This window comes from Siphateles boraxobius, unplaced genomic scaffold, assembly GCF_051911475.1.
Source record: "Siphateles boraxobius isolate OS27281-9 unplaced genomic scaffold, OSU_SipBor_1 41, whole genome shotgun sequence".
Taxonomy (NCBI): domain Eukaryota; kingdom Metazoa; phylum Chordata; class Actinopteri; order Cypriniformes; family Leuciscidae; genus Siphateles; species Siphateles boraxobius.
In genome coordinates, this window is record NW_027509042.1 from 38,164,285 (window position 1) to 38,191,440 (window position 27,156).

Sequence of the window (27,156 nt, forward strand, 5' to 3'; positions counted from 1 at the left end):
TTGCTGTTAAATTGTGGAACAGTATCTATATAATAGGCAGGCTCCATCTATAAAGGTTTTTAGGTCTCAGTTGAAAACATATATTTTTAACCTAGCTTTTGGACGGGGGCTTTGAGCAATTTGTAGGCATGATTAGTCACCAAGTGTAGGCACAATCATGTTATTGGGTATTTGTGTGTAGGCATGTTAATTGGTATGATATTTTTTGTTATATTGCTTTTTATCTTTTACTTTTTATACACTCTTCTTCTACAATTGTGAAGCACTTTGGGCAACAAAGTTGTTTTTAAATGTGCTATATAAATACATAAAAGTTGAAGTTAAAAATGGTTTTGTCAGATTTCTGGATTCTTTCACAAAGTAAAACTCATATAAGATTCAGGTCGATTGAAAACAGCAAGCAGGGCCTTAAGATAAACATATTTAATTAGGAAATTGTTTACAATACTCCAAAAGTCATGAAAACAAACACAATAGAGTCGAGTGAGAATATGGCAACACACTCCCTCGGCTTGACTGCAATGAACTCACAATTTAGTTCTAAATGTAACTGTATTTTATATATTGAGAACACACATTGTAAAATGTCAGATTTTGAAATGCAAAAAAAGAGTGACCAACCACTAAATGTGGTGTTTACACAGTGAAACACCAATTCCAGCAATTCACCAATACCAAACACAGCTGTCCAAAGTCTTGATGTGTAACAAAACAACTTTAGAGAGTTTAGTGCACCATTACTGCAAACACTACAGGATTTCAGAGGTATCTACCCTGGGGTTTTTGTTTATGGTTGTAAAAGTGGTAAAAAGATATCCTTATGATGTACAATTTTCAATATCTCTCATTCCATGGTCCCTATTCTCACCTTGCTGCCTGCAAGGAGTATTTGATGATACATTACTTCAGTTACTTGGTAATAAGAGGGGTTTAGGTACATCTTAGAAGGATTCTTAAAACATTTTGCCAAATATGTTTAAATCTTTTGTTGGAAAGAATTGAAAGGTTTGTCAAGAGCTTTGTTCCAAAACCCAGTGAGCAGGATAGACAAAATCCGAATTTGGGATTTTGGAAAATCCTTCTTATGATGGAACCTCATAAATTACTGATTTGAAACATTTTTCAATGAAAAGGGTCACTTACATGCCACACAAATATTAGTCAATTCATAATGCAAATAGCATGAGAGACTCAACCGTCACTCGTAGTTGATTCTAACTCATGTTAGTGTGTTGCTAAGCTTACAACTTGTTACTCTAATGAGCACAAAAATACATAACATTTTTGCTATGAAATATTTGCTGAAATTAAATCTTAATGCACAATGTTGCTGCTTATTCTTTGGAACGGCGCTCAAGATTTAGGTTTAGGAAAGGTTTAGGAAGAGAGTTTTGCATAGAATGCTACAGACAATTTAATTTTTGAATCTAGATCTGTAAAGAAAAAAAGCCAAGCAAGTTTCTTAGTACCTTACTTTTAATACCAAACAACCCTTTTAATAAGATGAAAGATGGTTAGAACAGGAACTGATGTAATATTGATCATTTAACATTGCCTAATTTTCAAAATGATAAAACCCAAATGGAAAAGCTAGAGCCAAGATAAAACCGGTAACAGTAAAATCTCTTCAAATGACAGCAATATAAAGCATGATGTGGAAGAAAACATTTCTCTTTAAAAATAAAGAAATTTAAATGGCACTTTTGGTAAACAGTTGAAAAAAAATGTAAAGAATGACTGTGCTTTTATCTAGACAATGATACATACAGTATGTGAAGTTGTGTAAGGAATAGTGTACTGGTGTATTTCCTAATCACTGAAAACGTATACAATAACTCACATAATTCTAACATTTTAGTTTGAAAGTTTGTGATCAACAGGAAAGTTATGAACAGACACATAATAGAAACAATACATTGATGTGCCCCATTGCAGAGTGAGATTCATCATCATGATTGTGGTCTGTTTCATTCAGTTTAGCTGAGGAAATGCAATTTTGGTTAAATTCACAATTCAATTTTGACCTGGTAGAACTTTAAGCAGCCTTTTCAAGGAATTCCTTCCATTTGTCTCTTGGAATGAAGCCAATTCACCCTCTTGAATTTAAACTGTACAGAAATAAAATGTATTCACACAGAGGGAGTCATTTTGGCTGAACATTTCCATGTGATTTGGCTCCCACACAGCTGCTTTGGTGATTGACTTTAATAAATAAGTATAATATCTTAATTCCCTTTGGTGGGGTTCATAAAGAAGTGAAAGGAAGTAAACAGAAAGTTTTGTAGTTGGGTCAGCCAAACCTATTTCCAGTGCTTGGGATAAAGTAAACAACACTATTTTTAAAAATGCGCAAAACCTTAAGTGAAGACAAACATGCAAAAATAATGTGGTCTACTTCTCACTGAGCATTTTCACACTTGGCCCTTAAGGCAATGTTTTATTTTTGGTAGCTAAGCAAGCTAAGACCATCTCAGGAAGTAGCCTGAATTGTCTGAATTCCGTTTGTTTTTATGTCTGCAGTAATGTTAAGATACTGTAGCTTGCAAAATGTTTTGAGACAACAGCAAAAATTGGTGGAATAGACATAACAGCACAATAGAACTCAATGACTGAGAATTAATGTTATTTACTAAACATTTTAAATCAAACAGCAAATTTTAAAGCTGCAGTTTGTAATTTTTTTAGCCCCTAAAGGCATCAAATGGAATCATAAAAATAAAGATTGTTTAAAATAAAACATTTCCCTCCATCTTCCATTGGTCAGACAAAAAGGAAGTCCCGCCACCAAATTTGCACCAATGGTTAAGCCAGTGTTGGTAGGTTCAAACAAAGCACCACTGTGCCAGTGTTTACACTTTTTGGAAAGTCAACATTTTTCTCTGCATATTAACCTAGTAAAGGAGAACATAATTTCTCATTGAAAAACATTACATACAGCAGCTTTAACAACCTAAAGAACTGCAAAAGCGTTTTGCATAATGTTTTGTAGAATAATCCCGTTCAACAAATATGTCTAGCAACAGATCTCTATACTCTCTTAAAATGCTGTGAAAGAGCACACAAAATGACCAACAGACCACCTGGTTCAAGTCGATTGAATTGTTTTTTTTCCTAAGGACGGTATGTGAAAATGCCCCCTTCTCTGTTACACATACAGTACAGGCATACGCCATTTAACTGACAGACACTTTCCTGAGGTTTTATGTATCTCTCCCACACTCACACACATGGACTCTTTTAACAACCAGGATTTGTCAACTCTCCCGTGGAAAAGGGGCAACATGATTAACAAATAAAGCTCACCAAATAAATAACCATTACAAGGCCACAAACACACACAGAAGAATGTACACAATGGCAATATGGTCAACCATAGCTCGTGTCCAACCACCATATCTGTTACCGTGACTCCTTGTCTCCATGATAGTCACAACACATCCATTAGACATATAAATTCCCTTGATGTACTCTTCTATCTCTCGGAATGGAGGAGTGAAATCTTTCCATCCCTTTCAGATATGTGTGTCTTTCATGGAGGATATACTGATCTGTCCATTCCAGCAGAGTGAGGAGGTCATTGTCTCGCAATGACCAGTTAGGCTCGGCTAGGAGGGACATGAACATCATTGTCCTCTTTCCAGAAAGGATAAACTAAACTCCTGCTGTCTTCCAGGACAGAATTCCCCATGATGCAGCTGTATTTTGAGGCCCCTGGATTGAACCCTAACACAATGACTTTGAGCAAGTCCCTCCTTTCTACCTCCGATCCATTATGAGGAAGCAATCACACTTCATCAACTCAAGCATTGCTGCTTGAGTGTGAGCACAATCTCTCAGGGTGTGTTTGTATCAAGGCAGAGATGTTGGTGAGAATTGACAACAGAAGTCGAGGTAGATAGGAAGTGCTGTCCGGATGTACCATTGTTCCGGCCACTCATGGCTACTGTGAGAGTCTCCAGGCTTCTTAAAGAGTCTCCGTGATTAGCTGGCTTGAAAGATGAAGTTTCATCCGCCGATTGGCTGAACCCATTTTGCTTGTCCACCGTGTCATCTGATGGTCTGTAGAGGGGGCTGCCTTCAGACCTAGAGTCCGAATTAGAGTTTCCGCCAAAATCATACTCCTCAAACACTCCAATCTCGCTTTGAGTTGATGGGTAATATGACTTTGAAAGGTTGGTAGTACTTGGGGCATCACTTTCAGAGACACTACCTCCCAGGCTGGTGGTTGGATATGAGTATCCCACAGTTGGAAGAGGGTTAGAAGGAGTTATACCTGAAGGCATGTACACTGAGGGAGGAGGGGGAGGACTGTAGCCTACAGGAAGAACGGCCTGTGAGGGGTAACGGGGATTTGGGTAACTGTATGCAGAAAGGTTTTGCGAGGTGTTAGCACTGTAGGTTGACACTAAACTGGCATGGGAAGGGGTAGGGTGGAAAAGAGAGCCTGCGTAAGTTCCTACAGGCTGCAGGAAGGGAGTGCTGTAGGGAGTACTGCTGTATTCCTGATTCCCGGACTGGCCGTTACAACTGCTGCTGGAGAAACAAGATTCTGGAAGACTTCCGCTGCCTATAACTGGTGAGTTACACGCACTGACGGACACATCCGACACACTGTGCGGTGCTTTGGGAAGTAGTTCGGGCACGCAACCCAACGGAGGGTAGACGCTCTCCAGCCAGGGTTCTGTCTCCACCTTCCGTCCATTAAGAAGGGTTGGCCCGTTATTCACAATACTGGGTCCCCTAATGCTAACGGAGATGGCTGCGTCTGGATATCCAATAAGTCCACTCTCACAGGGTAGATCCAGGATGGCAGAATATCTCTCTGCATACCGCTTGAGCAGGTTAGAAGCGGTCAGAGCTGAAATGTCATCGTTTGCCCATGAATGTTGGTACGCTGCAGTTGAGGTCGTACCTGTTAGCCTTGGATCCCTAAGTGCTTCGATCTTATGCCCTGGTGAACGAGTGGTCGAGGTGATGTCATAATGTTGCTCCGCCCACTGCGACTGCTCAGGGCTCCACTGCATGGTCACGCCTACCAATAAAATAAAAAAAAGTCAAATTCATGTCAATTCAAACTCATGGAAGTTCAAAAAAATTCAGAAATATAAGTAACATCATAAAAGTAAAAAGAAAAATAGAATTCTATTACAGCCAAGAGCCTCAGTGTGTGCCGCCTACCTGAACCTGCCAATCAATATGCAAACATGCTATAATATATTTCTGGAGAAAAAAAACATCACTAATTATAACTTATTACTCTACCTTATTTCCATCACAATATGAAATTGGGATTGTTACAAAAAAAACACCACTGAGAGAAAATGTGAGCAATTTAGGTTAATTAACATTATTAGTAAATTACCGCAGTTCCAGATAATGACCACCAATTCTGCATAATCATCTTGTAAAAAAAGACAAAAAATATTTTACAAAAATTATTAATAATATAAAATATTAAAATGAAAGATAATAGAAAAAGGCTTTTACAATTCCTTTTTTGAAGCACACATTAGCAGCTATCTAAGTTGTTTTGCAATCTTTAGATTAACAGTGAGAGTGAAGTTTAAATTCAGCTGTGTACTAGTAGAACTTGATTCCTCGCCACACACACATCCAGAATAGCTCTGATGATATCATTAAGGTCTGATACTGAGATACAGCAGAAGGCTTCATCTCAAGTGAATAAAATAAAAGCTCTTTAATGTAATCAAGGAACCTCATATTACACTCTCTCTGTGTCTTCCTCAGTTTCATTGACTCACGCACACCACACAGGAACATAATATTTCAGCATACTGTAATAACGACTGATCAATAATGTAGCTCTCGGCATTAGCAACTGAACCCGACAACAGATGTTACCCCTAAAAATACTGTATCTCTGTCATTTCAGCTTCACGCAGAGTACTGGACCAATATTTTAGTTTATGAAACAAAGAGCTTTTCTTCCGCATTCCAATTTGACATATGGGCTGTACAGAAGAAAAGAAATTGGGGAGAGAAGGGAAAAAAGAAAAAAGAGAAATTATGTTCTTAGCCATAAAATATTACATACAGTAAAGTGGTTCCAAAATAAAGAAACATAACATTTTCTCTGACCTTGCAAGTACAGTGGATTTGCAAAACCTTGTGCATCAGAAACAATCCTGTTTCTTTTTTTAAATAAAATGAAATAAAATAAAGAGACTCCATACTACAGCAGATGGATATTGATTTTGGACTAATGGAGCAAAATTTACATGTTCTATCCATCTCAATTAAAAACGGCCCAATTACATTCAATTCTATCAAGCGGCAAATCCTCTTGATCAATACACGCAACTTGAGGTCAGTCAGTGTTCTCTCATGGGAAAAGGCTGGACTTACTGCGCACACACACACACACACACACACACACACACACACGAGATGGAACAACTGGCGCCGTTCCCCTGGAACGACTTTAACTCGCATGAATTGGGACTTTGAAAGTCACTCATACTCAATACATTAGCAATAGCTTTAACTATTAAAAATTAAAGTTATAAAGTTTAGCAGATACTTAACAAAAGCAAAATACAATACTGTGAATTAACACTAATGGTGGAATTGAAAGCAATATCAATAACGTCTCGGTTACATATTTTAACCCTCGTTCCCTAAAGGAGGGAACGGAGACGTACATCGTGACCGACTAATAGGAATCTCGCTAGAGAGCCCAATCTTCTTCAAGTGTAACTAAACAAGCCAATGCACATTGGCATGCAATTATTTGCATCAGCTGCTCAGCCTCGCAGCACGGGTATATAATGAGCAGCAGGTGCGATTGCACTTCAGTTTTTTACTGAGGAGCCAAGCCTGATAAGCTGGCCGCCCCATCGGGCGGCAGCAGATGTGGCGATGGGCCATACGTCTCCATTCCTTCCTTCAGGGAACGAGGGTTACCATATGTAACCGAGACGTTCCCTATCAGTCGGTCTCTTGGCATACGTCGTGACCGACTAATAGGAATCCCAACCAAAGCGCCACAGCTGCTGCACCCCATCCAGCGCCCAGTGCAAGCCTCTACCCCTTCTTGCCTGGAAGAACGATAGGAGGAGGTTTACAGAGTGAATTTGTCACTGTTGTTCCGTGATAACCCATTCAGTGAGACATTGGATAACACTGGGAAAGCGTGCCCTTTCTGTTAGGAAGGGGAAAGCTGTGGAAGCCACTTTCTTCAAGGAGTTATGTGGGAAATACATATGGACTAGCCCGAAGGTTGTACTACATATGAATACTCGGTGACTTAGCCCAAGGGAAAGACACAGGCTTCCGATAGGAGCAGCCGTGGAGAAATATACACATTTGGGATCCCCGTAGGGTCACACATTGGGGCCCAGCCTAGACACGGTTCTCAAGGATTCAGTGGATAAAGGCCTGGCAACAGATGCTCCGCCATGTCCGGGCCGAGGGTGTAGGAGGACTCGACAGGTTTTTCACAGGAGTAATAAGGGTGCATAGTAGGGTGCAGCAAGCTGACAGAGCCGGACCTCTCGGTGCTTCTACCCATTTAGGGTGAGAACACGGGGGGAGACCGGCTCTAAACGTAGGCTATAATATCTAGCGAACGTGTTAGGTGTCGCCCAGCCAACAGCTCTACAGATATCTGTTAGCGAAGAGCCACGTGCCAGTGTCCAGGAGGATGCAACGCCTCTCGTGGCGTAAGCATGCAACCTGAGCGGGCAGGGCACGCCTTGTGCTTGGCTTACCAAGCACAAGGCGATGGCATACACTATCCAGTGGGCCATCCTCTGCTTGGAGACAGCCTTTCCCTTCTGCTGGCCTCCGTAACAGACAAAGAGCTGGTCTGAGGTCCTAAGACTTTGAGTTCTGTCCACGTATAAACGCTGAGCGCGAACGGGACAGAGCAAAGTCAGGGCTGGGTCTGCCTCCTCCAAGGGCAGCGCTTGCAGGTTCACTACCTGGTCCCTGAAGGGAGTGGTAGGAACCTTGGGCACATAGCCAGGCCAGGGTCTCAGTACTACGTGGTTGTCACCCGGCCCGAACTCTAAATGCCTGCAGGTCCCCTACCCTCTTGACAGAGGTCAGTGCAACCAGCAGCAAAGTCTTCATGGAAAAAAGCTTTAAGTCTACTATGCTGAAATAGCTGCAGAATGTACTTTGAGGGTGGCGGGAGACAGCCGTCGCTCCAACCCTTGCTGCAAGAAGGAAAGCACAGACCCTATCGAACATCTTCGGGGGTCTTCTTGGCGAGAAGAACACCACTCGACAAACAGGTTCCACTTCAGGGCGTACACGTCTCGTAGACGCCGCCCGTGCAGAAGTGATGGTGTTAAGTACCTCTGGGGGTAAATCATCTAGAACCTCCCGTCCAGGGACCAGACATGGAGTTTCCAGAGGTGGGGATGCGGATGCCATAGGGTGCCCCGTCTCTGTGTCAGAAGATCTTCCTCAGAGGAATGGGCCAGGGAGGGACTGTCACGAGGAGCATGAGTTCTGGGAACCAAGTATCTTGATCTATGTAAAATACAGTATTGACAGTCACCAAATAGACATCCCAGATCAAACTAGAGTGTGTTGGTGTTACAATTAAACTATCCCCCCAAATGTCATTTATTGTACTTTGTGTATATGGACCACCCAATGCAATGAGCGAATTCTATACTGGTTTAACAAAAACTCTAAAACATATGAACGAAAGGAAATATTGCTTATGGCGACCTCAACATAAATTGGCTTGATAAAGGCAAGAGGAAACACCTAAAAGACATACCAAACTCAATACAAATGACACAACTGATTAAAAAGCCTACTAGAATAACAAAACGTCTCTAACTTTGATAGATTTAATATCCACCAATAAACCAGACAGGGTAATAAAAACATGCAACCTAGTAACTGTTCTGTCTGATCATAATTTTGTTCTAATAGCCAGGAAATTAAATAAATCAAGATACATTAACAAAGAACAATCAAACAAACGATGGAAAGTTCCTCATATTCCTAAAATAAATCAAGAGCTCCTTAAAAATGATTTAAATGAAATTGATTGGGCCTCCAAAATTGATAGAGAAAGCTGTGTACATACATGTAACAATATAATAACTGGTATAAAGAATAAAATTGATAAATATACACAGCTTAAACATAGACAATCAAATAAAAAGAGACACAATGAAACAGAGAGATAAAGCTCTCAAGGTTTCACTTAAAACTAAATTAACCACTGATTATTATATTTATAAATCTTTGAGAAATAAAGTTACCATGCTGCTTTGAAAAGCAAAAGCAATTTTTTCCCTGAATCTAATCAAAGAGGCAAAAGGTAATTGTAAAAATCTGTGGAGGAGCATGGATAAATTATTGGGAAGGGAAAAAATATATCAGGAGCATTTACAGCTCAAAATTAATGGTATAGTTCAAAATGAGGGCTCTATTCTGGCTCAATATTATAATGATTATTTCTTGGATTCTGTGTTAGACCTGGCGGAGACTTTCCCTAAAGAGAACTGCTGCAGAGATGATCATGGGGATGGCAATGCGTCTTACTGTAGGTTGCAGAATATAGATGAAGATAAAATTTCCAAAATAATAGCAAATCTAAAAAATTGTAAAGCAAAGGAGATATTTGCAGTTGATACATCCCTTCTAAAAGAACACAAAATTACTCTAACTCCTGTACTGACAATAGCTGTGAATCAATCTATAAATGAAAACAATTTTCCTTTGGCTTTGAAAAAAGTAGTAGTTAAGCCGATTTTCAAGTCAGGAGAAAACGTCCCTGTTGTATTGTTACGTCCCTGTCTTGCAGCGGTCTTTTCAAGCGGCTCAGACCAAGACGTACTAGCAACTCGCTCGAGGCAATTGATGTGCCAATGCAGTTGGGGGTTCTGACACCCCTGACACTGCATGCCCATTGTACGTGGCCGGTGGTAGAGACATCTGTGAACACCACAGCATGCCTGGACACCTGTTCCAAGGGGACTGCTGCCCGCAGTCTGACCACGGGCTGAAGTTCTGGTGGCACACCGGTGTGATTGCCACCCGGTGAATGCCATGATGCCACGCCCATCTCGGGATTCGGCCGTAAAGCCAGTGCTGAAGCGGTCTCATATGAAGCAGGCTGAGCGGGGTTACCACTGCTGCCCCTGCCATATGCCCCAGTAGCCTCTGAAAGAATTTCAGTGGGACCGCCGTCCTGCCTTTGAAAGTGTTCAAGCAGTTCAGCACCGACTGAGCGTGTTCCTCTGTGAGGTGCACCGTCTGTGCAACCGAATCCAACTCCATACAGAGAAAAGAGATCCTCTGCACAGAGGAGAGTTTGCTCTTTTACCAGTTGACCTGAAGACCCAACTGGCTGAGGTGCCTGAGCACGAGGTACCTGTGTTCGCATAACTGATCTCGAGAGTGTGTTAGTATGAGCCAGCCATCAATATAGTTGAGGATGTGAACGCCCTGTTCTCTCATGGGAACAAGGGCCCCCTCCGTGACATTTGTGAAGACACGGGGAGACAGGGACAGCCCGAAGGGCAGGACTTTGTACTGATATGCTCGAGCCTCGAACGCAAAGCGTAGAAATGCCCTATGTCGAGGAAGAATCGAGACATGAAAGTACGCGTCCTTCAGGTCGATCACTGCAAACCAATCTTGGGGACGGATGCATTCGAAAATGTGTTTTTGCGTGAGCATTTTAAACGGTAGTTTGTGAAGACTCCGGTTCAAAACTCGCAGGTCAAAGATCGGTCGTAAGCCACTGTCTTTCTAGGGTACAATGAAGTAGGGACTGTAGTGCCCTGAATCGCATAGCCGAGCCTAATGGTCCGAATGAGCCAGCGAGATGGACTGGGGAGCGCTAATCAGGCTCGCAGAGACCGTACAAGCGGGACCAAAGGGAACGTAGTCGTACCTGGAGTGGGGCAGCGAGGTGTAACACAGGGACGTGGCTCAGCAGGTCTGAGTGTGCTGTGCAACACTTACCTGGTTCCATGGGGCAAGAGGCTCAGGAAACGGCTTGGTTGCATTCTCGAACCGCACACTGCAGCCCGCTGGCGATAGAAGAGAGGTGAAGATTCTCTCCCCCCACTGGTCTCCGGGCTCTCTTCGGACCCAGAGATGAAAGAAACTGCTCTTTTATAGAAAATATGGGTACCACTGGTTTTGAGGCCAGCGGCGGAACACGAACAAAAGCAAACTGAAGATTTTCCACCCGGCCCTCTTCTGGGAGAGGGAGCGCTGCGGTCACTGTCTCCTGGAGAGCAGTCCTATCGGTCTCTGGGTCGCCCGTCCTAGGGCTGCTAACCCCTGGCTTTGCCACCCTTTTTGGCGGGGGCCTGGACGGGCTGGGCGGCCTGCCTGTGACTGGCTTCACGGCGCCGTTTTGGTAGAAGCTGCTGCTGTGGCGCGGGAGGAGGGGCAGACGCAGGAGGACGCCCCCGGCGACGAGCAGACTGAGGGGCCGCGGGCGGTGGGGTGGAGGCAGCAATTGACCGCCGCGGTAGGATGTGCTTTGATGGCCTCTGTCTGCTTTTGTACAGCCGAGAACTGCATGACGAAGTCCTCGACCGCGTCACCGAAGAGGCCAGTCTGGGACACGGGGGAGTTAAGGAACCAGAGCTTGTCGTCTCCCTCATGTCTGCCAGACACAGTTAGAGATGGCGTTCCTGGAACACCAAGGTGGACATCGCATGACCCACTGACCGCGCGGTGACCTTCTTTGCACGAATTGCGACCGGTGCGGTACGAAGTTCTTGGAGCACCTGTGGATCATGACCACCCTTGTGCAGGTCCTTCAATGCCTTGGCCTGATGGACCTGCAGCAAAACCATGGTGTGCATGGCAGAGGCAGCTTACCCAGAGGCCTTGTAAGCCTTGCCGGATATGTCCGACAAGTACCCACAGGCCCGGGTAGGAAGACACTGTTCACTGCGCCAAGTGGAGTGAGGGCACAGCTGCATAGCAACGGCCCGCTCCACTGGCGGGATACGCATGTATCCGTTAGCTGCCCCGCCAACAAGGGTGGTGAGGAAGGAGGAGCCACCGAGACGGTTTCTGGCAGTAAAAGGTGCCGTCCATGTGCCCGTGAGCTCCTCATGCACCTCCGGGAAGAAAGGCACTGGGGTGGGTTGCTGAGAACCAGCGCGCGTCACCCCGAGATACCGGCTTCGAGGGCTCGGGACACGGTGGAGGGTTCCACTCGAGCCCAATCCTGTTGGCAGCCCGGGAAAGCATGGCCATCATCTCCAGGTCCGACTCATGCCCCGCTGTCACACCCGAAGGAGGCAGCGGCACCGAGTCGTCGTCCGCGGAGAAGTCTGACCCACCCTCCGATGCAGCGATCGACATCTGATCGTCGCGGGGAGCACCAAAGGAAACGACTGGTGCAAACACCTCAAGGATGGTCCAGTACGTTCCGTTGGTAACTCAACTGGCTGCGGAGTGTGAGAGGAATGAGGGTTCCTAGGGGGTTGGTTCCTCGAAGGAAGCGTGCTCACCGTAATCCTCAGGTCTCCTGCGTCACTGCCCGAAGCAAGGGACTCTGCCCCTTTGCAGGAACGAGAGTCTCGACTGCAGCTCCAAGATGGTCATCTTCCCACAATGGGGACATGACTCATCCACGAACGGTGCCTCAGCGTGTTCGAGGCCCAGACACACGAGGCAGCGATCGTGGCCATCCCGTGACCCCAGGTAACGACCACATTCAGAAACACACAGATAGAAAGTAATCTTGAAAAAGACGCAATCTATCTGTGTAAGCTCTTTTAGGGACTGCTCTCACTGTTGCTGAAGCACGCAGGGGAACGGTCACCGCGAACACAGCAAGGATTGTGCACCTGTCTGTGCGCTGTCTCTCTCTCACTGGTCTTACCAGCCGTGAAAACGGCTATAGAGCACTCTCTCTAAGCACCTTACCAGTTGTGACAACAGCTTTTTTGTATTCAAAAAAAGGGAGAGAAAAGAGAAGACAGCACACATCAGGGTGGAGAGGTCCTAGAAAAAGGCTGCTTGAAGTTTTCACTATCTCCTGAGAGTTTGTAGAAAGCATCAAAGTGCTTGGCTCCGAAGCAAAATGCTGAAGTGCAATCGCACCTTCTGCTCATTATATACCTGCGCTGCAAGGCTGAGCAGCTGATCAAATGATTGCATACCAATGTGCATTGGCTTGTTTAGTTTCACTCGAAGTAGATTGGCCTCTCTAGCGAGATTCCTATTAGTCAGTCACGATGTACGTCGAGAGGCCGAATGATAGGGAACAGATCTGAAAGAGCAAAAGATGTCTTTTAACAACTTCCTAATTGCTTTTTTCTATTTTAATGGTTGATGCTAGAAACATAACAGTAGTCTATTATTTAGCTTTATTTCTGACATGCTCTTCTATAAAAACAGATACACAGTAAATTCACAAAACTAGATTGGTGAAAACAGAATAGAAAATGTTCTGTTCTTCAGATATCTTTCAATGTAAATCTGTTCTGTGGGACTTTTCTTCTTTACATTCTACATTTATTTATGCAATTGGCTTCTGGATTTATCCAAAGTGATTTACACACCATTCCACATATATTTCATCAGTTTATGTATTCGCTTGCAGTTGAATGAATGACATTGGCATTATCAACATGCTACGCTGTATGAGCTACAGGATGTCCAGTTGCTTATAAATGATGGCACACCTGCCCTCTAAAAGCCACATGACTTGAGGTGCCATTCATGTCTCTAGTAAAAACGGTTTGACCAGACGAGATATGTGCCAAAGTGGGCTTGTTAAATTCCTCACCCTGAGAATGAACCATTGCAAACGCCAGTAATTAGGACTAGGCAAGAGTAAAACAACCTTAGAGGATGAACATGTCATCTAAAATAAAGCCTCAATTAGAAATCACATCAGCCAAACCTCTTGAGATGAGTGCAGAAATTCCCAAAACAGTGCATGAAGGGTTCTTCATAAGAACATACACAACTTCAGCTGTTCTACAAGACAAATATAAAGTACTATTCATAATGAAGAGAGCTAGTTATTTCAATATGAACAAATAAATATTCTCTGGCTTGCCTGCCTACATTACACCCTCACCAGTCTAAAGCCAAATGTGATGTGTTGTAAAGTCCAATATTAACTGGTGGTGGAATGTTGTCTCAAATGCTATCTTTTTTTGTTGTATTCTACAGAAACTGGACAATCCCATTAGCCGCAAAGCTGATGATCTAGTGTGTGTGTACTTTTCTGTGTGTAAAAGGTTTTGTGCTGGTGCTTTAGAGAACGACTTTCTGTTGTTCCAATATACCCTCTGGCTACAAATCATCAAGAGAAAGCCCATCACTCACTCACACACACACACACACACACACACATACACATACACATACACATACACATACACATACACACACACACACACACACACACACACACACAAAGCAATTTCTAAAGCAATGTTCCATACTTTAAAGGCAGACATTTCATTAACTGGTTTTAGAGGAAGGAATCTTCACTTCATTGACTTAATATTTGTTAGTTCCGTAGTAGCGTCTCTTTAAACAATGCTTACGCTGTGTATTTTTGCATGTGCTTGTGTGTAAATGCATATAGGCTAGTATTTAAAATCAGCAGCCCATCGACAGACAGTCACTTTTCCTTAAGTGAAAATCTCAGGTTTCTCCAGCACCAAAATCAATACATCACACAGACTCACTCACACACACTGCATTCATAAAACGTTTTTATTGAGTAATTAAACAGCCATTACTGTCGCCACCAGCAAAACGGATAAAGCCCCTAAAGAAAGATCTAGACAAAATAAAAACACACTCATACAGACAATCTAATCCAGACCATTGACTTCAGTAAGTGCCTACTTAAGTACAAATTTTCTGATTTTATATTTCACAAGACAAATACTTAACACAAAAATATCTAATACAGTCCAATTTGTTTTTAGGGAAAAGGTCACCATATTACAGAATTTCATGATTACATTAAAGGTATAGTTCACACAAAAATTAACCTTATGTTGTTCCAGACCTGTATGATTTTCTTTGTTCTGTCAAACACAAAAGAAGATGTTAGGCAGGATGATCACAATGCACTTTTCCATACAATAAAAGTGAATGATGGGCAGGGGCTGTCAAGCTCCAAAAAGGCTATTCCAAAAATCAGAACTATTCTTTTATAGCCATTGTGATGAATAAGGGAATTTTCCCTTTGTGTTTCCTTATATTTATAGTCCTGTGAAACAGGAAGTCATGGCTGGACAATTTCATGTTCCTAGTCACCCTGGTGTGCTAAAAATTGTAAATATACCAAAAATTGTGGCCAACGTGTATTAGAGAAAAACATTTATTTCACAATGGGACATTCATTAGTTTTCCTTCAATGAAAGGTTACATTTTGGGGAGTTTTTGTTTTAATTGAAGATCAAAAGGATAAACAATGCAGATTTATTTTCAGTCTTCTTTGATCATATTTACCAAGGGGACCATGACTGTATATTCAAATTTAGCACATAAGTTGCAAGACACACAAGACAAAATTGGCCTCACTGGTGTGACATATAGTATTACAATTAATATATATCAGTGTAAATCAAATCTGACAGTTGGACTAATATTATCATACTTTTATCATCTCTTGTGGACCTTAAAAAAGCTGTGCATGAGTTGAAGCCTACCACCTGCATTCTAGATACTGTTCCTGCTAAGATTTTGAAGGAGGCTAATGACATCATACTGTAGGTCCCTTCCTTGTCCCCTTCATAAACACCTGTCTTAGTTTGGGCTACTGTGCCCGCTCCTCTCAAACACGCCATTGTTAGACCGCTGCTCAAGAAACCCAACCTTGATCCCACCATACTATCCAACTTCTGTCCAATATCTCACCTGACATTTCTGTACAAAGTTGATGGAGAAGCTGGTTTTCTCCCAGCTTCAGGTTCATCTCCAACGGCACGACATTGTTGACAAATTTCAGTCCGGTTTCAGATCTAGACATAGCACCGAATCGGCACTACTGAGGGTCCATAATGACATTCTTGGAGCCCTGGACTGTAAAAGCTCTGTGGTTTTGGTGTTATTGGACCTGACAGCTGCATTTGACACCGTAGATCATGCCATTCTCATCTCCCGTCTTCAACATGTTGTCGGTCTTTTAAATCGCAGTTGAAAACACATCTATTTAGACAAGCTTTTAACACGTAACTTCCGTCCCGATTCAATTGCTTTTTATGTAGACTAATGTTTTTATATATTGTTGTCTATTGATGTTTTACTGGAAAGCGCCTTGTGCACCTTTTGGCTGTTGTAAGGCGCTCTACAAATAAAATTTGATTGATCGATTGATTGATTTTAGAGTGCTTATTATTTTGTTTTGCAAGCCCCTGGTCACAATTCACTTTCATTGTATGGAAAAGAGCAGCATGAACACTCTGCCTGACTACTTTTTATATGTTCCAAAAGAAGAAAGAAACTCATATAGGTTTGGAGAAATGTGAGAGTGAGTAAATGGTGACAGAATTAATTTTTGTGGGTGAGCAATCCCTATATATATTTTTTTTAATTTGTGGTCTGTTTACTTCTCTAGAAATCAGCCAAATTCTGCATTTCACAGCACTGCATAGATCAAGATCATATTATCCATCTAAAAATAAAACAGAAAATCCATTTGATACAAAACCACACTCTCTTTTCTTTGACACAAAGGGCATGCTTTTCTGTGTGTGTGTGTGTGTGTGTGTGTGTGTGTGTGTGTGTGTGTGTGTGTGTGTGTGTGTGTGTGTGTGTGTGTGTGTGTGTGTGTGTGTGTGTGTGTGTGTGTGTGAGCAGTTGTGAACAGTTCTCCTGTTGTGCCAGGCTGTTTGACCATTGTAAGAGTGGCAGGGTGGAAGCCCTCTAATTCTTATTTAATGTGAATGAGCTATTCACTCTCAACGTCCTCTCTTCAAAACGCCTGACTTTCAGCCCCGGCCTGCTGAGTGCTGCAATAGAGAGAAAGAGGGAGAAAGAGAGAGGGAGGTGCAGAGAAGTATGACAGAATGTAGCCTCAGCAGTGAAAAGTCTATGAAAGTTTAAACTCGGAGATTGAAACAAAACTTTTGTTTTGTAATGTCACTAAAAATGACACAAAAAGGTTGAGACCACTAAATTAAAACTTTAAGGTGAAACCACCCACACATACAGCTCCAGTTCAATAATCTGACAAAACTACTGTCAAACATTCTTTGCAATATAATTTGAATTATAAAGCTGAAGTGTGTGCAATTTTCAACGTTAAAGTCAAAATTCTTAAGGTCCCATTATGTCCCTTTTATTTTAGGTCCCTTTTATTAAATACTTTTTGCAATCTCCTTTTTCCAAGATAACAGCTGAGTCTTCTCCTATAATGCCTGATGAGTTTGGAGGACACCTGACAAGAGATCAGAGACCATTCCTCAATACAGAATCTCTCCAGATCCTTAAAGGGACAATGTGTAGGAATTTCTCCCATCTAGTGGTGAAATTGTATTTTCCACTCAAACGAATAGTGCTCTACAGCGCCTCGCTTTTTAAAATGCGTGTTGCAACTACGGTAGCTGTACCAAAAAGCTATGACAGGATGTCTTCAAATAGCACAGTTTTCCTTCGGGTGAACAGGTTTGTTATTTCAAACAAACTGCAACTTGACACAACGAACAAATGGATGTTTGATAGAATTGAAAGTTTCCAAAGGCAGAGAAGCGACCAAAAAAAGCTTGTAATTTAGACCGTAACATTGACTTAACGTTACCTGTTGAGAAGAAAGCAGGCAAGTTCAGCGTCTCTTTTGAAAGCTTTCTCCTGCATCAACTCTTTCCACCTGGAAAAAGCTATCCCGACATTAAACCTTGTTTTTTGCAATCTCCGGTCCTGTGGCTCCACATAAGTATGGTCCTCCATTATAAATAACCGTGCAGTGCAGCCTTTTAAACTTGCCGGGGCAGTGAAAAGCGTCTCTCAAATCTTCTTGTCCGGTTCTGCTGCTTTAAGTCACGTGACGCTGGCTTTGAACGAAAACGCTTTGGTCTAGTACTTTTTGTCCCTCTCTGCTATTATAGTTTTTCAAGATGGTGGAACGACATGGAAGCCTCCGTGGACCTACCCGTCCCATGTATATAAAGATAATCAATTCTTTGTTTACGAGGATAAGTCGGATCATTGGCAGAGGTATTTTTACACCATTGAGGACATATTTATGAATAAAAATATTGATTTTAGATAATAAAATACTTACTAAAAAAACTACACATTGTCCCTGTAAGATTCCCAGATCCATGTTGGCGCTTCTCATTAGTTCAGCCCACTCATTTTCTATAGGGTTCAGGTCTGGGGACTGGGATGGCCATTGTAGATGCTTGGTTTTGTGCTCAGTGACCCATTTTTGTTTTGATTTTGATGTTTTGTTTTTGGATCACTGTCCTGTTGGAAGAACCAAATATGGCCCATTACAAGACTTCTAGCAGAGGTTGTCAGGTTTTGATTTTTTATCTGTTGGTATTTGATCGAATCCATGATGCCATGTATCTGAACAAGATGTCCAGGACCTCTGGCAGAAAATTAGGCCCACAGCATTAAAGATACAGCAGAGTATTTCATTTTACACATGGGGTACTTTTTTTATCCCTGTGTGCACTAAACCCATCTTAAGTGTTCACTGCCAAAAAACGCTTTTTTTATTTTGTTTCATCTGTCCATAAAAGGTTTGAAAAGTAACTGATACTACTGGACCTTCAAACGGGACGGGTTCCTTGGTCAGAGATGACTTAAAGGGGCATTCGGCAACTATTTCAACTTAATAAAACCGTTTAGAAATCATTTGGATGGTTTAATAACCTGTTGAGAATGGTGAGAATGGTAACTTTCCCCGCTCCCCTCAGCGTTCCTAGGCGGAAAACCAACCTTGCAACATGAGGATTATCGTCCCGGTAAATTGGAAATAGGAAGTCGCGTGAGAAGCGAGAACGAGCGAAAAACACAAACTGCTTTATGGCAATTTGACATAAACACACACACACTGCCCTCAATGTGTATGATTTATTACCCACCTCGGTAGACACAGCTCCACACGATAAAGTTGGCCGCCGGCTCCGATAATAACAAATGCACATGAGCAGCGGTAGAAAGCGGGAGGAGGTTGCCGCAAGTGAGTTTTTTTACGACATTGTTGTAAAATATACGCCTCACAGCTGTAGGGGGAACTCGTTGACAAAACATGCGACAACAAAAGTGAAAATCAGCGAAGAAATAGCTAGGGTTGCCGAATGCCCCTTTTAGATGGGTTTGGTGCACACAGGGATAAAAAAGTACCCAATGTGTAAAATGAAATACTCTGCTGTATCTTTAATGCTCTGGGCCTAATTTTCTGTCAGAGGTCCTGGACATCTTGTTCAGATACATGGCATCATGGATTCGATCAAATACCAACAGATAAAAAATAAAAACCTGACAACCTCTGTGTGTGACAACCTTCATAATGTGATTTCCCCCCCCAACTTTCATTATTTTACTTCAATGAAAGGTTAGATTTCTGCTAATTTTTTAAATAAAATATCAAAAGGATTACCAATGCAGATTTATTTTTTACAGCCATCATTTATCATATTTACCAAGGGAGCAAATAATTCTGACCAGCACTGTACTTTGACGTATAAACACGTCCGAATTGTAGAGCTGGTGCAAACATATCCACATCTCTATAACCGCTTGCGTAGAGACTTTAAAGACTCTGGGATGATTTTCCTGAAAGAAAATTGCAATGAATTTTGTTGTGTTTGTTTTGTATTGAGAGGATAGTGCACATCACATATTTAAATACTGAAAGATCTTACTGTAAACATCACCTTCAGCAACATAGGCGGCATCAGAATATACGTTAAAGGAATACTGCTGCTCAGCTTTGCTATTAAAGAACTTTTGTTTCTTTTTTGAAAAATTTGAATATATGAATATATATCGGACCCTTTATTGCATTCTTATTGCATTCTAATTATCTTTAGTCAAAATGTAATTTTAAAACTAGCTCTTCATCAGAAGCAAATGTTAAATTTTTAGGCTGTTGGTTAACATTATTACAGGTTAACAAATCATTTTTTATTGGTTAACATAATTTTAACCAACAGTCAAACGGCTAATAAGACATTGTTTTAGCAAACTAAAATTCAATACTTTTTTTTGGTACGTAACTGACATTTTAAAATTTTAGTTTCCAGTGGATAAAATCAAGACCCACCCTACATTTTTTTCGGTTAATTATCCTTTTCCACTTGGACATACGAAACTATGTGAGTTAAATGGATAGCACAGTGCAATTCACATGGACATTTTCCTGGAAATTAAAAATGCTTACAGGTTTGTAACAAAACATTAAATTCACGGCCTAAAATGAACACTCTCCAAGCGCCAAATGAGAGTAAAAATCGGCGTTGGCAAGTGTATGAAATGGTGTCAGTGGCCAGTAAAAAATTTTTTAATTCTAACAATGCAATGTTGTGACAACAGGAACGTGAACAAACGTGGTCAGTGCTTCATCATCATGAAAGTTTCAGCCTTTCAAATATAAATATTCAAGCGCTGGAACACGCAAAAGGGAATTTGTTACTCGCACTTTGTGGGAAGTTTAACATCAGAAGTTAAGCGCTCTTTCATGACTTCCTGCACTTCAATGGACAAATTCACTCAAACTAATGTCAAAAAACGTCTGTCTCGGCAAGTATGCTAGTAAACATAGTCGGTTATGTCTTAAGGGAACGCAAACACAAAACGCATGATCCGTGCGTGCATTCAGTCTTACAGTTTTTTATATTCGCTTTGGTACTATTTTCACAAGTAAGGTGTACATTTTCAAAACTCTTAGAGCTAATATCACAATACATCATCAAAAGTGCACTTTTTTTTCAAGCATTTCATAATGTTTTCAATTGTGTTAGTACAATGCTCAAAATCACAAAGTATCCTTTTCATTGCACAAAATCTATGTCATCTATGTTTCATTCACAATAGCTGCCTTTCATAATGCCATTACTATCAAACTTTTGACTTACATCTCTTCTTGTTCAGTTTATACATTTGTCTATTATTTAATCCAACTGATCTTTTTGGTTTTACAAATTTCAACCAAATGTAATTATTTTTATATTATAAGAGATTTTTATTAGATTATAACCACTGTGTTCAAAGTGTGTGTGTGTGTGTGTGTGTGTGTGTGTGTGTGTGTGTGTGTGTGTGTGTGTGTGTGTGTGTGCGTGCGTGCGTGCGTGCGTGCGTGCGTGCGTGCGTGCGTGCGTGCGTGCGGGCGTGCGTGCGTGCGTGCGTGCGTGTGGTCTGTGTGTCTTGGTAAACTCTACATTATGGGGACAAAATGTCTCTAAAAAGATGGAAATATCCGAATTCCTTGTCCTTGTGGGGACATATACTGTAGGTCACCATGAGGAAAATTATAAATCATACTAAGTGATGTTTGTTGAAAATGTCAAAATACAGAAAGTTTTCTGTGATGAGTATATTAAGGGGTAGGGGATAGAATAGGCCTATACAGCCTATATATAAAAATCATTATGTTTATGGAAAGTCCCCATAAAACATGAAACACTAGCACAAAACCTCGTAGCACGTAAAAAATATTTTTGGCCGGTAAATTTTCTTAAGTCACTGGCCATTGGCAGGTGTGGCAAAACAATTCGTTTTAGGCCCTGATTACTTTTTTGAGGAGTGTTCAGGGAAACTTGTTTCAAAACAATCATTATTCTGCAATACCATTTGGTGACAGTAGTGGCATAGGAATCTGAAACTTCAACTTTCATTTAAATTAATCAGACTGAATCAAACATTTCAGAGCAAAAAAAAAAAAAACTTGATAAATTCAATCTAAGACAGATGAGGCAACTCTTTTCTTTCACTTCCTCCCCGTTCTCTATTCTGCAGATAGATTATTTAAAACCTCCATAAAAGACATAGCTAGGGCTTAAATCACTTTCATATCTCTCCAAACGAGAGACGAACGCCTCGCATGTCAATGACCAATTCAATTCCACACGCCATTTTCCTCTGCTAATTAACACAGTAGCGTGTTCATTTAGAGACACAATACAGAGCACTGGGCCGGGGCAGACTGGGCGGCCGTACACCGTCTGCTGCTGACATCGGCCTTTAATAGGGCTTTAGCATATTAAACAGCTCAATCATCCCTCATATGCGCGCACACAAACACACACACACACAGAGAAACTCGAGGGAGGCACTAGTTTTCGTGTAATAGGGACAAGTGAGAGAAAAGAGAAAGTATGGGAGACAAACTGTGTGAGAAAGTCTACATTAGTCACTCAAAGACACATTCTTCTTGTCGCTATATATCTTTAGATGTGTGAAGAGAGGAATGAAATTGGATGGAGGGAGGGAGGGGGGAATAAGGAAAAGTGTGAAGTAAGATGTTAAGGGTAGAGGAATAATTTAATCACAAACACTGTCAACACTAAATTTTAACACAATCTGACTGTCAAAAAGAAGGAGGGACAGAGAGACAGGAGTTGAAGATGAGAAAGGGAGGTTATTAATAATATAATGTAGGCTATGTATGTTCATTTCATATTCATGACTATGTTATTTGTTGCTGTCTTATTCCTACTATAGCCAATGTATGAGCAATCACGCTTAAGGGTCCAACTTTTCTTGTAAAAATTACCACATTTAATCATGCCCCCTGAACAGTTCGTAAATAATAAGAATTTACCTACTAACAGAGCAATTAAAAAATTAGAGTACCACCTTCATGTTTTTGCAAGTGCGCAGTCAGCTCAGTTCAACAGGGCAACATGCCTCACCAAACAAAACTTACTGTGAGCAGACAGACAGTACAGAACGAGCTCATCACACAGGACACGTTATTTCATGTAAGAGGAGTTTCATATATGAAGCAAAACTATGTGGTTTGGAACACAATGCAAGAATGTCAAGAAGCTTTTTTTTGTAAGTTTTCAAAATTTGCACAGTTTTAACTTGTAGCACTAGACAAAACAGCTCCATGTTTTGTTCGATAATATGGAAATAAAATAGACAATATATTGACCTCTAAAACCTATTTTTGTAATGCCTAATGTAATGTCTTAAATTAAATTATTGCGTAAATACATTTTAAATTGATTGACTGTACTAGTCTAAAAACATACTGGAGAACTCACTAAAGATGATTCTATATTATAATTGGAATTATATAAATTTGTTTTCTTTGATCACAATAAGCAAAGATGGGGAGAATTTTAAAGGATTTTACTAGTTATAAAATAAAAATTGGCAATTTATAAGAAAAGTTTGAGATGTTTCTTCAAATTTTTTGTTTATCTAATTAAAAGGTTTTAAACAAAACATATTTTCTCGAGTATTAGTTTAAACTTTATAGGTTATTCAATATCCTCAATATTGTATTCCATCCTGTTAGTCTTTTGCAATATCCGTTTAACCAACAAAAGCCAGTTCCTAAATTACATCATCAGGAAGTGTATAGAGAAAACAACAGCTTAAAAAAGCAGCAAGTATCAGCAATGGACTTCAAGTTGACACCCTCATGTAAACTATAACACTCAATTCCTCACTGTGCAACAAGCCTATTCATTTTTTTTAAGAGATTGAATTCAAACGGTGCCATGAAAAATGTGTGTGTGTGACAGAACAGTTTTTATTAGGATAATTACTAGCCTACACTACCAAGGCCATAGCTGTCTTGAACACTGAGATATTAAAGGATTCAAAGAGATTTAAGGGAATAAAGAAAAAGAAGGAAAAATAGTAGAAGAACCACAATTTGACCAATTTAGTTATATCTGATTATTGTGTTGGCATTCCCGCCTCAATGTCTATGGTGGTTACAGTCCTGTGGGCCTACACTACCCGCAAATCTCACACAAACCTGTTTATGTTCAAATAATACATAATTTGGTAAATTTATGAGCATTTAATAGTGAGAACCACTTCAAATGTCCTCACAATTCTGTTTTCGACATGCTTCACTATATTTGTAAATTGTAGGCCAAAAAAGAACAGCTAAACCTATAGGCTACAAACAAGCAGGACAATAAAACAAGAAAATATCACAAAAACAGATTGATGTTACAGTTGGCTCATGTGAAAATATAACAAGAAATGCGCACAGTAGTTTAACTGACCATTTCTAATTCACTGCCCATCAAACTTGTGATTTATTGTGTGTCACTGCTGGCTCACTGACTCCACATTCAGACCGATAAACAACCACTCATACAGACAAGTCGACAGCAATCTGCTCTACCTGACTGAGAGACAGACAAAGGGAGACAAGAGGAACACTGGAATATGGGAAAATGAAGTGTTGTCATTTCGCAATACATCTGAGTCCAAATTATGCACGTCTAACTAAGCTCGCCACTGTGCGCTCACGGCTGATTTCCCGCCAGAATCACATCACAGCGCGAGCATTTATTACGCGCTCGTGCAGCAGTGGCTCTGCCCGCGCGCCCGACTGGAGATACAGCGCTACATGATTGCGGTCTGTAACCTCCAATCTCAACTCTCCTTCCCCTGACGCGGGCCAGGAAAATGCTATCATAGCACTGAAAATCAATCTGCGTCTAGCACGACCAGTATGAATGATATCCGAATGGAGGAACAGATTGGAAAAACGTTTAGGTAGGAAAATATAGGCTATAAATAAAAAGTCAAGAGAACAGGTAATATACGGGTTGTTCTCAAACTGAATATGTAGTTTATTTTATAGCTATTTAAGAGAGCTGTTCTCGTAGGGTCTGCGACTCGAGTCCGGCCTGAGTCATGTCCCGATCCCCCCTGACCTGTACTTTCCTGTCAGTTCTCCACTATCCCATCTAATGAAGGCGAAAAGCAAATAATAGGCTACTAATGCATGCATAGGATTGGCACTGACTAACAAATAGCCTAAAGAAGGAAGCAAACTGGTTCATAAAGCAAATATTACATCAGATCATATAGTATAGAGATTTGTGCGCATTTTCAAATAAAACAGAGATATGACCTACCATACACACCGCTGATCATATTGCTTGACATCAGCAAGGTGACGGAGCGAGACTATTGTAGAGAAAGAGATTTTCAGTAGCCTAAGTTGAATGACACACCGCATGCAAACAGTGTTTTGGGCGGACAGGAACGCCAAACTGTGGAGAAAGTGAGAGGAGAGATAAATATATGATGCAGCAAGAAAATAAATTTACCATTAGCTACAAAAAATGCTAATTAATTGTCATTGCTAGGCTATCTATTTGTTTAACTTCCCGATTTACCCTCTAAAAAATGTTAAACAGAATTTATGTAATGTATTTTTTTTTTCATTTCGTTCATTTAGTTTCATTTGCTACTTTATAAATAGGCTTTTTCATATTCACTTTTATATGAACATTTAATGCAAACATTGTTTTTTTAAAAGTGCTTTAAAATCAATTTAAATGTAGATTATTTCTTTCTTTTTTTACTAGATTTAGCTTATAATTAGGAATTACTTGCGAATTAGGGCTAAGACGATTTCTTTATTTAATTACAATTCAGTTATAGAATATCAAATATTATTTAAATTAAATTTAAATATGCTAGTCTTGTGAATATCCTTGCGATGGAAACAACAGAAGATATAAGAGCTATAGTGAGATTTATAAAGTAAGATCATATTCAATTGTGCTGTAAGAATGTCTCTGTCACTCTCGCCTGGGCACACAACACACATACGGATCAATGCTGTCGTATAATAGAACTCTACTCCAAAAATAAAACTTCTTGCCTGTGCTCAAACTACCATAAATTAATGCTATTAAGAGCCACGGCGAACAAAAACTGCGCGCTGTTTTATCGGGCCTGTGTCCGAGTGTCCGAGCGCGCTGTCCGTGCATGGCATGGCCTCTCTCTCTCTCTCTCTCTCTCTCCGGTACAAACGGACAGCTGGTGGACGCAAACAAAGTGAAAGATTTACCTGTTCCGCGCCTGAGAACGGCGACAGCGTCCGGCCGTGCTGCTGAGAGCGGGGGATGGCGGTTAGGCTACTCCGAGACGGTGATGTTCTGGAATGCTTCCAAGTCAGGGCTGGAGAGACCGACCACCACAGAATTACTGACCACATCTACTGCCATGTTGGAATTCCAGAACCTCACGCCACTGACGCCAGCTGCCGAAAAAAGCGGAGAAGCTTCATCCCTTACTGCGCATGCGCTCTACCAGACTCAAGCTGAGAGTCCAGTCTCTCTCTCTCTCTCTCTCTCTCTCTCTCTCTCTCTCTCTCTCTCTCTCTCTCTCTCTCTCTCTCTCAAACACTATAAACGCTAGCGGATTTAAACATCCTTTGGGAATTCACAAAAATACAAATATAAATCATATAATTTATTTGTAGCTACATTCGCTGATGTTGTTAAACAGAGTGTGACAGACTAGACTGGATGGGTACAGTCATTGGAAACAGCTGTGAGAAAATATTTTATGTTGTTGTCATAATATAAAAGGTCATGAAAGGATGATGTAAATTAGATTGTTTGGGCTACTGTAATATTTAATTAATGGCATATTTGATAACAGTGAAATTGATTGCAAAGTGCTTTTTCTGTGCCTGTCAACATAGACACATGTTTTCTGAGATTTACAAATCTGTAATGTGTACTATAGCCTACAATATAATTATTTTATTTGTATCTCTTTTCCTTCCTCTCTACTTAACATAGCTGGAGGAATGAAGCGATGGTCATTATAATTGCAGAAGTGCACATAAATGTGTGTATGCATTTGAATGAGTATATTCATTAATCAGTTACTGTATATTAAATAAACTATAAGCATATATAATGTGCATTATAATTCATAGACATCCCAGACAAATTCACATATGCAAAAGTCAAGTTTCTATTCACCAACCTCAACATCATCTCATTCTAATCCACATTTCTTATGTTTGCTAATTACAGAGCCACTCATGTCCCTGTCTCCGATTATCGTTTCGCATAAAAGGCACAAGTTTAGCATAAATTACGAATATTTCTGCATATTAGCCAGAGAAGCCGTGACATGTTAATGACCCTGGTGTCAAATGGCAGAGAAAATGAAAGAGAGATAATCTGACAGAATGAAAAACAGACAGAATAAATACTGAAAGAGACTGAGAAAAGAAAGAGCACCTTGACATTTAGAGATGTT

General features: G+C 40.8%; 1 protein-coding gene across 1 annotated transcript; it reads right to left on the bottom strand.

The window, feature by feature from the left end:
- Positions 1 to 408: 408 nt before the first annotated feature.
- LOC143706964 (fidgetin) lies at positions 409 to 26,165 on the bottom strand. Its single transcript, XM_077199479.1, has 3 exons — positions 25,949 to 26,165; positions 25,005 to 25,142; positions 409 to 5,032 (listed from the first exon to the last, which is right to left on the bottom strand). The coding sequence occupies exons 2-3, from the start codon at positions 25,033 to 25,035 to the stop codon at positions 3,834 to 3,836; spliced, it is 1,230 nt and encodes a 409-aa protein (XP_077055594.1). The 5' UTR covers positions 25,036 to 25,142; positions 25,949 to 26,165; the 3' UTR covers positions 409 to 3,833.
- Positions 26,166 to 27,156: the final 991 nt, after the last annotated feature.